Genomic DNA, 14,389 nt, shown 5'->3' on the forward strand with positions numbered 1-14,389 from the left:
TAGCCCTCCCTCTCCTGTGCCTGGGTCCTGCACAGGAGCAGATTCGGGGTCTTTAAGGGCAGCTGAAGAGGAAGAAACACGTGGATAATTCTTCCCTGTGCATCCCACAGAGAAGAACAGCTGAGCTGGGCTGGGGACAAACACTTCGTAGGAGAAGACATAAGATTTTCTGGACAGGTGTGTTGCTCCAGGATCATCTGTCAGAGGAGGGGTATTTGGACGTGACACAACACGAAAAAGTGCAGTTTGGATTCTTTCAGGGCTCAGACATCGTGTGTTACCTGTCCAATCTGAGAAACCAAAGAGAATCTGTTTAACACCCTCCTCTGGATAATAACCAGTGGTTGTTGGTGACATGGAAAAAACCCCCTGGGATTGAACCTGTCAGAACTCCAACATGATCAGTTCAAAACTTTGCTGTTTGCTGTGTGATATTTGTGTTTGTAATTTTATCTCTAGATAGAGCTAAACCTGTTTCTCTCCTTGCCAAAGGAAACGATAGATATAAATCATCTACCAAAAAAAAGTGAGGCACGGGGCCATTGTTTATGTGATATGGAACAATTTAATTCCTGGTAATTATTTATTTTGGTCCAACTACAAAGAGGTAAAAGCCTTATTTATTTATTTTTTTTTTAGAAAGACAGGAAAGAAAGCAAACTTAAAGCATTCCATTTTCCTTGGCATTTTCACACTGATAATGGGCTTGTTCAGTGTTTAAGATTTAATGGGAAGAGGAAGTGAAAAGAGGCAAATTCTGCCTTACCCCCCTCTGCTAAAGGACATTTGCTGCTTCCCATGTATTTCTAAGTGCAATTTTTACTGTTATTTCCAGTGTGACTGTCAAAACCCATCCTCGATTCTTCACAGGACAGGAAATGAAATTCTGCTGTTGGGTTTTTCCCCCGTTCCTTCCTTTGTTGTGGTGTTGTGTTTTCATCCCCTGGTCCCGCAGCCCCAACTCACCCGCAGTGTCCTGCTCACACCTTGCAGCAGGTTTCACATGGCTACACCCCAGCTGGAGCCACCAAACCCCAGGACTGCAGTGATGCTGCTGTTGCAGTCCCATATTTTGTGCTAATGCTGCCACCAAAAACGTGGTGGCACCTTGGCTGTGCTGCTCCTTCACCACGGGCTCGTTCCTCCATCTCCGCTTGCCAAGGCCAGCATTTATTTGATCCAGCTGAAAATTAAATAAACCCAGAACTCCTTCATGAACATAGGATTATGGAATACCCTGAGCTGGGAGAGACCCACCAGGATCACCCAGTCCAAGCCCTGGCCCTGCCCAGCACACCCCAACACTCCCCCCTGTCCCTCAGAGCGTTGTCCAAACCCTCCTGGAGCTCTGGCAGCCTTGGGGCCGTGCCCACTGCCCTGGGGAGCCTGGGCAGTGCCCACCACCCTCTGGGGGAAGAACCTTGTGCTGAGATCCACCCTGAGCCTGCCCTGTCCCAGCTCCAGCCCTTCCCTGGGTCCTGTCCCTGCTCCCAGAGGTGGGAGCTGCCCCTCGGGAGGAGCTGCAGCCCCCGCTGAGCTCTGCCCTGGGGCTCCTCTGCTCCAGCTGCACCAGCCAAGTGCCCTCAGCTGCTCCTCCAGACCCTTCCCCATCCCTGTGTCCCTCCTCTGGACACTCTCCAGCAGCTTTCCACGTTTCCCATGTACACATGTGAACTCCCACACACCTTTGGAATGACTGCAGAGGTCCCACCACAGGCTGCAGCCACAGGTCATCGATCTGTAAATCGTGTGGGCTTTGTCTTGTTCCCTCTTCCCACGGCGCCTGGCACACACAAAGCACCAGACAAACAACAGCATTGCCATGGAAATGCTCCCAGCCGGTGCAGAGATCGCTGGAATTCGCCGAAGGAGCCGCTGACGGATCCTTGTGCTGGAACCCAGGTAAGAGACAACTGGGAGCAGAGGGATGATGGGGGTGTGGGGGGTGTGGGTGCAGGGCCAGCAAAGCCACCCCTGGGTGTGAAACGTGCCCGGTGTGAGCGGTGACAACGCGGTGACACCGAGGGGACACCGCTCCTCCATCTGTGCCAGTCCCACGTGCCCCAGGAACGCTGCCCGGGCTGCCAGGAGTTGTGGCAGCTGCCACTGCTGCCCACAGAGGTGAGAGCAGGCAGGATGTGCTCTCACCGGGCTAATTTTGCACCGGAGGAGGATGTTGGCCACCGAGCACGGGCGGCTGGTGGTGCCAGTGGCAACGTGCCAACGTTGTCAGCTGCCAGCACCGGAGGGGAAGCGGCTGTGGAAAGTGTAATGATGTGCACTGCTGCCCTAGGAACGTGAGGGAGGTGTTGGGGCACCTTCTATCTCATCATCTCTCCGTGAGAACTCGGGAACGTGGCACGTTGGGAAGCGTCAGCTGTGAGGAGGGAATGCTGAGAATCACTGATTGTCTCGGAGCCCCCGCACGGCTCGGAGCAGGGAGGGAACTCGGCAGCTCCCACTGCTCCAAACCCAGGCAGGGAAGCTGCTGCTGCTGCTGTTGTGCCCCGAGTTCTGCTGCTGAGAATAGCACAGGTTGTTCTGCCTCGCAGACTTGTAACATCTTATTACCCAACACAGACAGTTCCACATCCCATGGAGCAATGACACAGTTCACTGTTTCACTTTTTGTATCTAATTTCACCGGGGGAAACGGGAATTGCTAGAATATTGTAATTTTTTTTTTGGTGTATCAGCATTCATAATTTCTCTGCAAGGGGCTCTTTGACTTCCCCCTTCCCCGTGACCGTCCCGTGTTTGCTGCAGATTGTTTTCCACACACGTTTTCTGGAGGGGTTGTTCTGTGACTTAACCTAATCCCAGCTCCTGGAGATAAATTCTCATGTTTTTTTCTGAGACAATATTCAGTTCTGAAAGCAAAGGTCTGTTCTGATTCCCCCTCGTTTTTGGGATCGTTGTTCACTTAAAGAGTTGGACTCGATGATCCTTGTGGGTCCCTTCCAGCTTGAGAACATTCCGTGATTCTGTGGCTATAATTGCAAATCCTGGTAAACGTGGCAGGTAGATTATCCCCCACTGAAAGAAGAGGTTTGAAGTGTTTCCCAGACACTTGTAGCTGCTGAAGCAAGTCTGAAAAATCTTTGTTTTGTTAGGATTCACTGCTGAGGATCATTGTGGCACCTCACGAAGACAGCCAGGGAATCACAGAACATCCTAAGTTGGAGGGGACCCAAAAGGACCATCCAGTCCAAGCCCAGGACACCCCAACAATCCCTCCCCTGTCCCTGAGAGCATTGAGGGAGGGTCCCCTTTCAATCCCACTTGCTGGGTTATGACACGTGTGTGGACACACAGACACACACACGGACACGCCTGGCAGAGCCGGGCTTTGCTGCCAGGTCTGAGCCTGTCCTAACTTGTCGTGCTCAGTAACTCAGGCTCAACATCCTCCTGCTCCTCCAGGGCTCGCTGGGCTGTTAAATTGTGTGTTAAATTACAGAACAGACCCAGCAGGGCTGGAAGTGGGAAGGAAATCCCACTGATGTTCTTGAAAGAGAAGAGAGAGATTTTGGATACAGAGAGAGATTTGGTAAGAGTTAAGAAACGATGCTGCAAACTGCTTTCATCTGCTGGAGTCGGAGAATCATGGAAAGTTTGGGTTGGAAGGGACTTTAAAACCCATCCAGTCCCACCCCCTGCCATGGGCAGGGACACCTTCCACCAGCCCAGGTTGCTCCAAGCCCCATCCAACCTGGCCTGGGACACTTCCAGGGCTCCAGGGGCAGCCAGAGATTCTCTGGGCAACTCCATTTTTGGGCCCAGAAATCCCCTCATGGTAGAGATGACCTTCAGCCGAGTGTTCTCATCAAGGTTATCATGGAATCACAGAATATCCTGAGTTGGGAGGGACCCACAAGGACCATCCAGTCCAACCCCTGGCCCTGCACAGGACACCCCAACAATCCCACAAATAATTAGAAATTTCAGAAGAGTTTCAGAAAAACTGTTGCTAATAAATTCTTAAAAACCTCCGTAATCCCCAGGTGATCTGATTGCCCAGGTGGATGATTTCAGTAACATCCCACACCTGGGAGCTCCTGATCTTTGTAAAGGAGAACAACTTTGCACAAATGTTAATTACAGAAATTAGCAACTGCAATAATCATCTGCACCAATTGAACTTGAAGCTTCTGGCTGTAGCAGGATTATGTCTTATAACATCTCCTGCAGGTTGGACATGCAGGAAGAACTGTATTATCTGAAAGATTTCACAGAATCACACAATATTCTCAGTTGGAAGGGACCCAAAAGGATCAATTTGAAATTATTCACATTGCACTGAACAGACTTCCTAGTATAATTTTTCTGGGACTAAATTCCTTTGTATTTCTTAATCTAATATTTCTGTATATACTCCTTTGTAGTTTGACTCCAGTGGGCTCTTTGAACTGAAGTTAATATTGGGAAAAACATGGGCTCCTCTTTGTCATGGACAATTTTAAACTGTTGCTCTGCAATGAAGAAACCAAGACTAAGAGCAGGGTGTTTTTTCCTCCCCCATGATGATATTTCTGTGTCTGGCAGCACGAGAGGGAAACAAAGAAGGTGCTTGACAAACACTCTTTATGTCATGCCAAGAGAGAATTCTTTAATCCCGTGGAATGAATGATGGAGGATATGCAACACTTCCCAAAGTGGGAGTTCAGCATGTCAGAGCTGGCTTAAGTGCCAGGCTGGCACTTGGGGAGGGGGAGATTTGCCTCCTCAGCTGCTGAACATCCTTGGAACAAACTGTTTCTCCCAAATATTCCTCTCTCCCCTCAACAAATCCTCTTTTCCCCAAGCCTCCAAAAGGCAATGTGTGAGTTAAGATTGAGTCTTAACTGTGGAAGGGTCTGAGGAACGTGTCCTGTGAGGAGCAGCTGAGGGAGCTGGGGGGGTTTATCTGGAGAAGAGGAGGCTCAGGGGGGACCTCATTGCTCTCCCCAACTCCCTGACAGGAGGGGGCAGGGAGGGGAGTCGGGCTCTGCTGCCATGTCCAAGGGAAAGGAGGAGAGGGAATGGCCTAAAATTGGACATTAAAGATTCAGATTAGAGATTAGAAACAATTTTTCCCTGCAGGAGTGTTCAGGCCTTGGAATAAGTGTCCCAGGGAGGTGGTGGAGTCCCTGTGTCTGGGAGTGTTCCAGAGGTGTCTGGATGTGGCCCTTGGGGACGTGGATTCGGGGTGATCCTGGTGGTGCTGGGGGATGGTGGCACTGGATGATCCTGGAGGTCTCTTCAGACCTTGATGATTCTGGGATCTCTTATTTATGGAGTATTTCTGATATCTCCACAAACACCTACAGAGGCTGGTTCTTTTTTTTCCTGGGGATTTATTGGACAAAAAGCCCTGTGCATGTCCTGGATGACACAAGTGCAGCTCAGCTGAGGCCCATGGAACCACCAGACGTGCTCTGCAAGGCAGTAGATCTGGTCTGCAGATGTCAATCCAAACCAATCCTGATCCACCAGAAATGTAAAGTAAATCCAAACCATTCCTGACCCACCAGAAATGTAAACTAAATCCAAACCATTCCTGATCCATCAGAAGCCCTGATCATCCACCCTTGGCAGCATCAGCCTCTCTGTGCCTGAGGAACAGGGGAGCTGCAGGTGAGCAGTGACTCCAGTTCCATGGATCAAAGGCACAGTTCCAGTCAGACTCAGATACCTGAAAATTCTGAAGGAATGTCTGAATGCCCAGACACACTTTTTGAATGGGAAAAAAAAAATAAAAAAAAGGATGTCCAGGGAAACCTGGTGCAGGAATTGTTGTTTCCATAGGAAAGGAAAGGCAAGAGCTTGGCTAGACATTCTTCACTTTCATCAACATGAGTCTGGGAAGAGCCACCTGAAGCCATGATCAGGGAAGCAGGAGACTGGTGGGATCCACTGGAACAAGGGAAAAATGTATCTGCTTGTTTATTTTTTTGCTTTTCTCATGTATTTACAAGATGATGAGCACACCTACACATCAGCACTGTAAATAACAAATGGCTTTTCACACATGATTTATTAGGGTGGTGGGATTAAACCTCATCACTCCCCTAAATTAACCTGAGTTGGGGATTCCTGTGAGAAAATGTAGGTTTAAACTAGATTGAACAATTGGATCAGGTTAGATTTCCTTGTTCATGAGGTTGTTTCCACAACACAATTTATTAGCAGCGAATTCCCACATGGAGAGCAGGACAAACAGCTGGGAAAGTCGGGAGAGGCTCCGTGCATGGGGGAGGTGCCATTTTAATGGCCCAGATTTACATCCTCACTGTGCCAGCCCCGGGAAGATGGCTCAGCACAATCACTGAACCCGCTGCAAAGAGCTGAAGTGGCAAATCAGACAATTTCACAGAATCCCAGGATTCCTGAGGTTGGAAAAGCCCTCCCAGCCCACGGATCCCCCCTGTGCCCCATCCCCACCTTGTCCCCCAGCCCAGAGCACTGAGTGCCACGGCCAGGCCTTCCTGGGACACCTCCAGGGCTGGGCACTCCAAACCTCTCTGGGCAGCCCCTGCCAAGGTCTGACCACCCTTTCCAGCAGGAAATTCCTCCTCCTGTCCAACCTGAGCCTCCCCTGGCACAGCTGGAGGCCGTTCCCTCTCCTCCTGTCCCTTGTTCCCTGGCAGTAGAGCCCGACCCCCCCAGCTCCCCCCTCCTGTCAGGGGGTTGCAGAGCCAGAAGGTCCCCCCTGAGCCTCCTTTTCTCCAGGATGAGCCCCCCCAGCTCCCTCAGCCCCTCCTGCTGCTCCAGCCCCTTCCCAGCTCCCTTCCCTTCCCTGCACACGCTCCAGCCCCTCCATGTCTCTCTTCCATGAGGTTCCAGACCTGGGCACAGCCCTGGAGGTCCCTCAGCAGTGCCAGCACAGGGGACAGTCCCTGCCCTGGACTGTGCCCACACTATCCCCGACCAAAGGAACACCCACACTCTGCAGGCATCACCAGCAACACATGGAGGTGCCCCAGCAGCTCCCTGTGAGAGAACCCAAGTGCTGACACCAGTCCCAGTGTGACACCAGGGCAGGAGCTGGAGAGCACTGGTGTCCCCCCCCCGGGTTTCACTCCCGCTCCTGTCACACATTCCGTGCAGCTCCATGCACGTCATCCCCCCTCTTTGTACCTCTGCTGCTTCCCATCCCCTTTTCTTTCTTCCCCCCCCTCCAAACAGCCTCCAGGACAAGGACCAGAACTGCTGCCTCCCAAATGTTTGCAGAGCAATGCAACAAAAACAGCCTTTCAGGTTCACGACAAAACCTTTCAGCCCTCTCAGAAAGGAGCAATGCAGGTCCTTGGTCGTCTCCCAGGTGACGGGATTTCAGGCTCCTTTTGCCAGAAATGCACATGATGTAGCCAGACTTTATTTTCATTTTATTTTATTTTATTTTATTTTATTTTATTTTATTTTATTTTATTTTATTTTATTTCATTTCATTTTATTTCATTTCATTTATTTTGCATAAGTGACCAACAAAGGCTTAATATCTGGGTTTTTTTACCTGTGTCAGGAAATCACTGAAGCAGAAATTCAGCCGTTCTGGCACAGCCTGTATTTATTTACAACTGCAGAATTAACAGAGAGACCCCAAGAAATGATCCAGGGGTCAGAAACCTTGCAGAGTTCACACATTAGACCTGATTATTTTTTCCTGATTTGAGGTTACACACTGGAAGAACTTCCCTGGGAGCTGAGAGATGCCTCACCCAACAATGACACCCTCAGGATGCCACAATTCCCAGCTCCAGATGCTTCTTAAGCCTTTCAAATATGGGTTTGCAATTTATAAGGTGTATTTTCCTCATGAGCTGCTGGCCCTGACTCTGGTATCCCCTTCCCAAACACACTCCCTAATAAATCTATGCCTTTTTTAGCTGCATTTAACACCCTCAGTGCTAAAGACCCAATGACCTCCAGTGGCACCAAGGCTTCCCTGGCCTCCTAGGTAGGAATTTTTTCCTTAAATATAGCAGAAATTGTAATTTTAGATACTATTTAATCTCCCTCCTAAGCATCAGAGTTTCCTGCTGCCTTCCCCCTGTTCCACATTTCAAGGCTCTTCTCTTGTTTCTTCTCAGTGCTCTTTTCTCTAGATTAAAAAAATACACCAAAAAACCAATTCTTCGAGATTTCCCTCTGGGGTAAATTTTTTTTTTTTAAAGCCTTTTAGCCCTTTTTGCTGCTCTCAGGACTTTTCCCCAGCTGCCCTCGTGAGGCAGCTGCAGAACCACCACCAGGTTTCTCAAGTTCAGTGGCCAAAGTGAACCGGCCCCTTTTTTTAGTTTCAGACCCACCAGGGCTGAGCAGCACTGGAGAAATTATACCACGTCTCATCCACTTCAGGACAATATTTTGCTTTTCCACACCAGGATGGCATTGCTGATTCTTAATTTAAGCTCTTCCAAAATCCCCAAGGCGCTTCTGTGCAGCTCTTTTGCCTCGCTGGCTCCTTCCCCTCGGGGGTTTATTCTCATCTAAGTTTTTACTGCAGTCCTGTTTGTTTGTTTGTTTGTTTGTTTGTTTTTTTCAGAAAAATCCTATTTTTTTCAGACCATTTCTTCAACTGATCAAGATGCTAATCCTGCCAAGGGGCTGGTAGAACTCTCCCTACCAATATAGCAGCCACCCTCCAAAACACAACCAAGACAGTGCAGGTACCAGCCCCAGGGAGGGCACCTGCAGAAGTTTTGCCTTAATTCTTCCACATCAGCAACAAACCAACACTAATTCCTCTTCTGGAATATTTTTTTCAGACAGCTGAGTCCACCTCATAATAGTTTCATTTCAGTTCACTCTACAAGAAATCACGAGAGACTCTGCTGAAAGCCTCCTCCAAGTCAAGATACGCAGTATCCATTGTCCGTAAGATCTGCTACTCGTCAGAGAAGGAAATGAGCTTTGGGTCAGCATGATCTGTTCCTGGCAAATCTTTCTCGGCCTCTACTTATCATTTCATTATTTCCCATACACAAAAGAAAACTTTGTTTCATTATTTGTCCCGATACATTCCCAGGAATTCGAGTTGGGCTCTGTTTTTCCCTGTTTGTGTTGCCCGAGCTGCTTTTTTTTCTCCGTTTCAAAGATGCTGCAATCGCCTGTCCCGGGCCTTCCACTGCTCAGGTGCTGTGGGAAGGGATCCCTTGTGGTTCTAGGATGGCTTCAGCCAGTTCCCCACGTGCTCTTGGCTGGTTTCTGGCAGGTCTGGCATTATTTTCCGATTGGAAATCCCACGTTTTCTGATTGGAAAATAACCCACTTGACTCTGGGCCTTCTGTTCTTCAGACATTCACTGTTAGTCAAAGAACCATTGTTAATTGTTCTTGCTGAGGAGTGAGGGGGAAGAGACATCAATCATTGGGCCTTTCCTGTGCCACCTCTCACCCCTTGCCATCTTTGCTGAAGAGGAGATGGTTTTTTTGCCATGGTTTTGCTCTAACAGACAAAAGTGCTTTCCTGGTACTTTCTCTTTCCTTTTCTAATTATATTATATCATTTCTCTCCCTTGTACTTTCTGATTTCATTCTTACAGGCTTCTGTTTTCCTCCTGCCCTCGTTTGCTGCAGTGTGAGGTCACGTTGGAGGGTTAATGAGTCACTTGCTGAAATTTAAACAACTTGTTCCTGTAAACTGAGGCACAGAAGCCAAAGCTGCGCCCATGGTGGCTCTGCAGCTTCTTTCCAGGGTCTTTCTCTACCTGCTCCTGCACTTGGAGCTGTTTCCTCATCAGGGAATCATGGAATGGTTTGGGTTGGAAGGGGCGTTAAAGACCATTCCACGCCATGCCATGGGCAGGGACACCTTCCACCAGCCCAGGTTGCTCCAAGCCCCATCCAACCTGGCCTGGGACACTTCCAGGGATCCAGGGGCAGCCACAGCTTCTCTGGCCAACCTGGGCCAGGGCCTCCCCACCCTCACAGGGGAAAATTCCTTCCTGATATCTGATCTAATCTCGCTTTGTATCTATGTAATCTCATCTTGTCTCCCTCACAAGCTAAGAACTGAACCCTGTCAGAACCTCTGACTGTTCCACTGTCATTCCCACTCCCATCCAGCCACAGTTCACAGAATCCCAGGATTCCTGAGGCTGGAAAAGCCCTCCCAGCCCATGGATCCCCTCTGTGCCCCATCCCCACCTTGTCCCCCAGCCCAGAGCACTGAGTGCCACGGCCAGGCCTTCCTGGGACACCTCCAGGGCTGGGCACTCCAAACCTCCCTGGGCAGCCCCTGCCAAGGCCTCACCACCCTTTCCAGCAGGAAATTCCTCCTCCTGTCCAACCTGAGCCTCCCCTGGCACAGCTGGAGGCCGTTCCCTCTCCTCCTGTCCCTTGTTCCCTGGCAGCAGAGCCCGATCCCCCCCCGGCTCCACTCTCAGAGAGTCAGAGAGTTGCAGAGGCTCCTGGTCCTACCTGGCAGACCCAGATTTAGGTTTTTGGTGGACAAGACACTTTGTGGAGGATCAGGATGAGCAGCAGAAAGACGCCTCTTCCTCCCCTTTCCACAGAAAAGAATCACCAGCCATAAACACATTTTGTTGCCTCTTGGGTGTGATGTTTTTGGGATGGGCTTGGCTTGGAATTACCTGTGGTTTAAGGATGTGTAGATTGCAGTCGCTTGGTTTGAGACAATTCAAAGTTCAAGTGAATATTCTGAGAAGTTCTTATGTTCTTTATTCAGAGCATTTCACTTGTTTAGCACCAGTTGAATTCAGTTCCATCTGGGGTCATTCAACACTTCTGCAAATGAGATCACAAAATGTCAATTCTGATCCTCAGAAACAGGAGCATGAAATTCGTGGCCACCTGCAAGAAATGTGGTTTAACTGCCTTGTGCAGCATGACACAAGAGCTATGTGGGCAAGGAGGGACTGAATCCATTCCTGGGGCAAATCCCAGCTGGTTTAACCAAGAGCTCATCCTTTCTCACATGATCCCGGGAAAATCCACTGCTCATCTTCTGTCTCATGAAACAAATGTGGAAAAAAACTTCTGTAGACAGAAGCCTCCTCCACTATGTCATCCTGACACAGCTCCAGAGCTGCTCCACCCTGCAAAATAAATGTGGCAGAAATCCCATGGAAAGAGAAGTAGGCAATTATCTACTTTGCATGTGCCTATGCAAATGAGAGGAAGGAGAAATAACACTCCTCATTATGGAGCATTGATTTTGCAACCTACTCCTCATTTGAAGCAGATTTTACATTTTACATGTGCAACTCTCCAGCTTTTGAAAAAGTGAACTGTAAAAAGAATCCAAAACTCCTTCCGCAGCATCCTATTGTTGCAGATGGACATGGAGCTGCTGGAGAGAGTCCAGAGCAGGCACCAGGAGGATCCCAGGGCTGGAGCAGCTCTGCTGGGAGGAAAGACTGGGAGAGCTGGGATTGTTCAGCCTGGAGAAGCTTTGGGGTGACCTAAAGGCAGTTCCTGAAGAGAGCCTACAAACCAGATCATGGAATCATGGAATGGTTTGGGTGGAAGGGACCTTAAAGCCCATCCAGTGCCACCCCCTGCCATGGGCAGGGACACCTTCCACCAGCCCAGGTTGCTCCAAGCCCCGTCCAACCTGGCCTTGGACACTTCCAGGGATCCAGGGGCAGCCACAGCTTCTCTGGGCAATCTGGGCCAGGGCCTCACCACCCTCACAGCCAGGAATTCCTTCCTCAGATCTAACCCAAACCCACATTTTTTTTCCAGTGGGAAGCCATTCCCCCTTGTCCTGTCCCTCCAGCCCTTGGAAATAGTCTCTCTCCATCTTTCCTGGAGCCTCTTCAGGCCCTGCAAGGCCACAATCAGGTCACCCCAAAGCTTCTCTTCTCCAGTTGAACAATCCCAGCTCTCCCAGCCTTTCCTCCCAGCAGAGCTGCTCCACCCTCTGACCATCTTGGTGGCCTCCAGTGATACATAAACACATGATTTTTCCTGTTCTTTTTTAGCACAACCCATTCACCTTCCCACGACCCATCTTCCCCTGTCCTAATCTTCAAGTCTACCCTTCCTCTATCCCAGCCTTTGTCCATCCATTCTTACCTCTCCCTTTCCCCTCACCCTCTCTTTTACATCCTCTCATGAGATCCCAGCCCTAGTTTGAAGCACCACATCACAACCTCCTCCACATTCCCCCTCTCTTGTCTCTGCTCTGGTCTCCAGGGAGAACAGGCCTGTACCTGTGTCTATCCTCCTGTCTAGAGGCCACAAACCAACCTCACCTGGCAGGGTAATTTCCCTTTTCCACAATCAATCCCTGTTTTCTGATGTCTCTAAAAATCCCTCCCGAAGTTCAAGATAAGAAACATCCCGATCCTAAAACTCTGATAAATTTTGATTTTATTTTGATGTTGAGCAACATAGTGTAGGCAGAAAGTAAAGTTTTTAGTAAGAGGAGAGAATTGGCTTTTCTGTGGCACACACAGGACCTGCTGCAAAAGGAGCCCGAAGGAGTTGTGGTTACAGAGGCTGTTATTGGGCACTTTGAGGGTTTAAAAGTGTCTTTTTCTTCCTTCGTTTTCCCCCTTTACCCTGCTGTGCTGGGCCAGCTTCTTTGTCAGGAGTCTCTGAGATATTGCATCACATGTTTTTATAGAATCCCAGGATCACTGGGGTTGGAAAAGCCCTCCCAGCCCATGGATCCCCTCTGTGCCCCATCCCCACCTTGGCCCCCAGCCCAGAGCACTGAGTGCCACGGCCAGGCCTTCCTGGGACACCTCCAGGGATGGGCACTCCAAACCTCCCTGGGCAGCCCCTGCCAAGGCCTGACCACCCTTTCCAGCAGGAAATTCCTCCTCCTGTCCAACCTGAGCCTTCCCTGGCACAGCTGGAGGCCGTTCCCTCTCCTCCTGTCCCTTGTTCCCTGGGAACAGAGCCCGACTCCCCCCGGCTCCAACCCTAAAACATTTCCAGCAGCTTTATCAAAGAATAGATTCTGTATTTCCATATGCAAATTGGATGCATGAGGACATATTTTAATCTTGTGCTTTATTAGAAAGGGTGACATTATTCATTCACACTCTCTGTGCTGCTCTCTGGCACAGGGATGGATGGGAAAGACACCAAGATGCAGAGTGGACTGTTTGCCCAAATTCCAGCGTGAAAAAGTCATGGCATGAGCCTTGCAAGTCAAAAGATTACACTTGTTACTTAATAAAGGAATTAAATCTATATTAGGGGAGTTTACATTTCCTTACTGAGCATTCAGGGCATGGCCACTACATGTTGTTCAGACCCTCCTCTCTAACCCCTGACATTTAAACATTAAATGAGGGTTTCCTACAGTCTTTGGATGCTTGTGGTTAGGGTTTTTTTTTTTTGAGGGAAAAGAAACTTGTGAGATTCCAGGGAGCTTATACCTGCTGAGGGCCCTCGAGGGCTGTGTCCACTAATATATGTATTAATGTATAAATAAACCTACTAAACCAGGAACAAGTGTTTGTACCTGAGTGAGCAAATCCCATCATAGACAGAAGTGAGACTCAGGCTCAGTCTTATGTTTTTGGGGTCTTGAGGCACGGTGTTGAAGTAAAGCTGTGGGTGGGATTCCCAAAAAGTGGGGGGGTTGTTGCCCCCCTGCAGATCCATATTTATGAGGCTTGCATATGGAATGGGGTCAGAAGTGAGTCTGAACAGGGAATATAAATGTACATCCAACTGAGAATCAAATACTGGCGTTTGAAAGCAGCACTGGAGATTTCAATAAATAGACTGAGGGATTTGCATAAAGTTCTGTGTGAGAGAGGACTTCAGGAACAGGGATTGGATGTGTTTCCTTTTCTTGTGGCAGAGGAGTGTTTTAAGGAGGTAGAACACTGGTAGAAGTGGAAGTTGGAGCTCTCTCCTTTCTGCCCCTGGCCCAGGAGACAGCTCCAAATGTGACACAGAGAGCAGCGTGGCTCAGGTGTGGCAAGGTGCACCTGGAAGGTGGGAATGGCTGGGATACCTGGGCATTCCCACCTCCACAGGGGACCACCACCTGCATTTCCTCACCAGGAGCTCGCCAGGCCCCTGTCCAGAACGAGGAAGAAGCTCAGGCCAGACGCTGGATTTAAAAAAAGGAAGCAAAATAACCCAGGGAGGGTTCGTGCCGTGGTGAGCACCAAGAGGCAGTAAATTATCCCTGTCAGCTGCCTGGCAATTAGTGCCTGAACACTGGGGGGGGTGGCAGTTTGGGAATACGTGGAAACGCTTCCGCACAGGTAATTTATCTTGTAGCAGAACCCAAAGCAGCTCCCAGGACTCCCACAGGCCTTGTCGTGCCTGTAAGGCACAGGATGTGTTGGGAACTACTGCAAACTCACAGCTGCTCGAGGGGAGGACAGCCCACAGCGGTGCCAGGGCTGGCTGTGCTGCCAGTCACCGTGGAAAGGGCCGGGAAAAGTTTTCCGCTTGCAAAACCTGCCCTGGGG

The 14,389-nt window shown here is 49.6% G+C and overlaps 1 protein-coding gene across 1 annotated transcript in view; it reads left to right on the forward strand.

The window, feature by feature from the left end:
* The first annotated feature begins 1,672 nt into the window (after positions 1-1,672).
* Positions 1,673-14,389, forward strand: part of MRPS6 (mitochondrial ribosomal protein S6) — a 61,237-nt gene continuing 48,520 nt past the window's right edge. The window contains exon 1 of the mRNA XM_032680177.1: positions 1,673-1,902. Coding sequence (XP_032536068.1) covers positions 1,693-1,902 — 210 coding nt within the window. The 5' untranslated portion in view covers positions 1,673-1,692. The remainder of the gene's footprint in view (positions 1,903-14,389) is intronic.

This window comes from Chiroxiphia lanceolata, chromosome 2, assembly GCF_009829145.1.
Source record: "Chiroxiphia lanceolata isolate bChiLan1 chromosome 2, bChiLan1.pri, whole genome shotgun sequence".
NCBI classification, from domain to species: domain Eukaryota; kingdom Metazoa; phylum Chordata; class Aves; order Passeriformes; family Pipridae; genus Chiroxiphia; species Chiroxiphia lanceolata.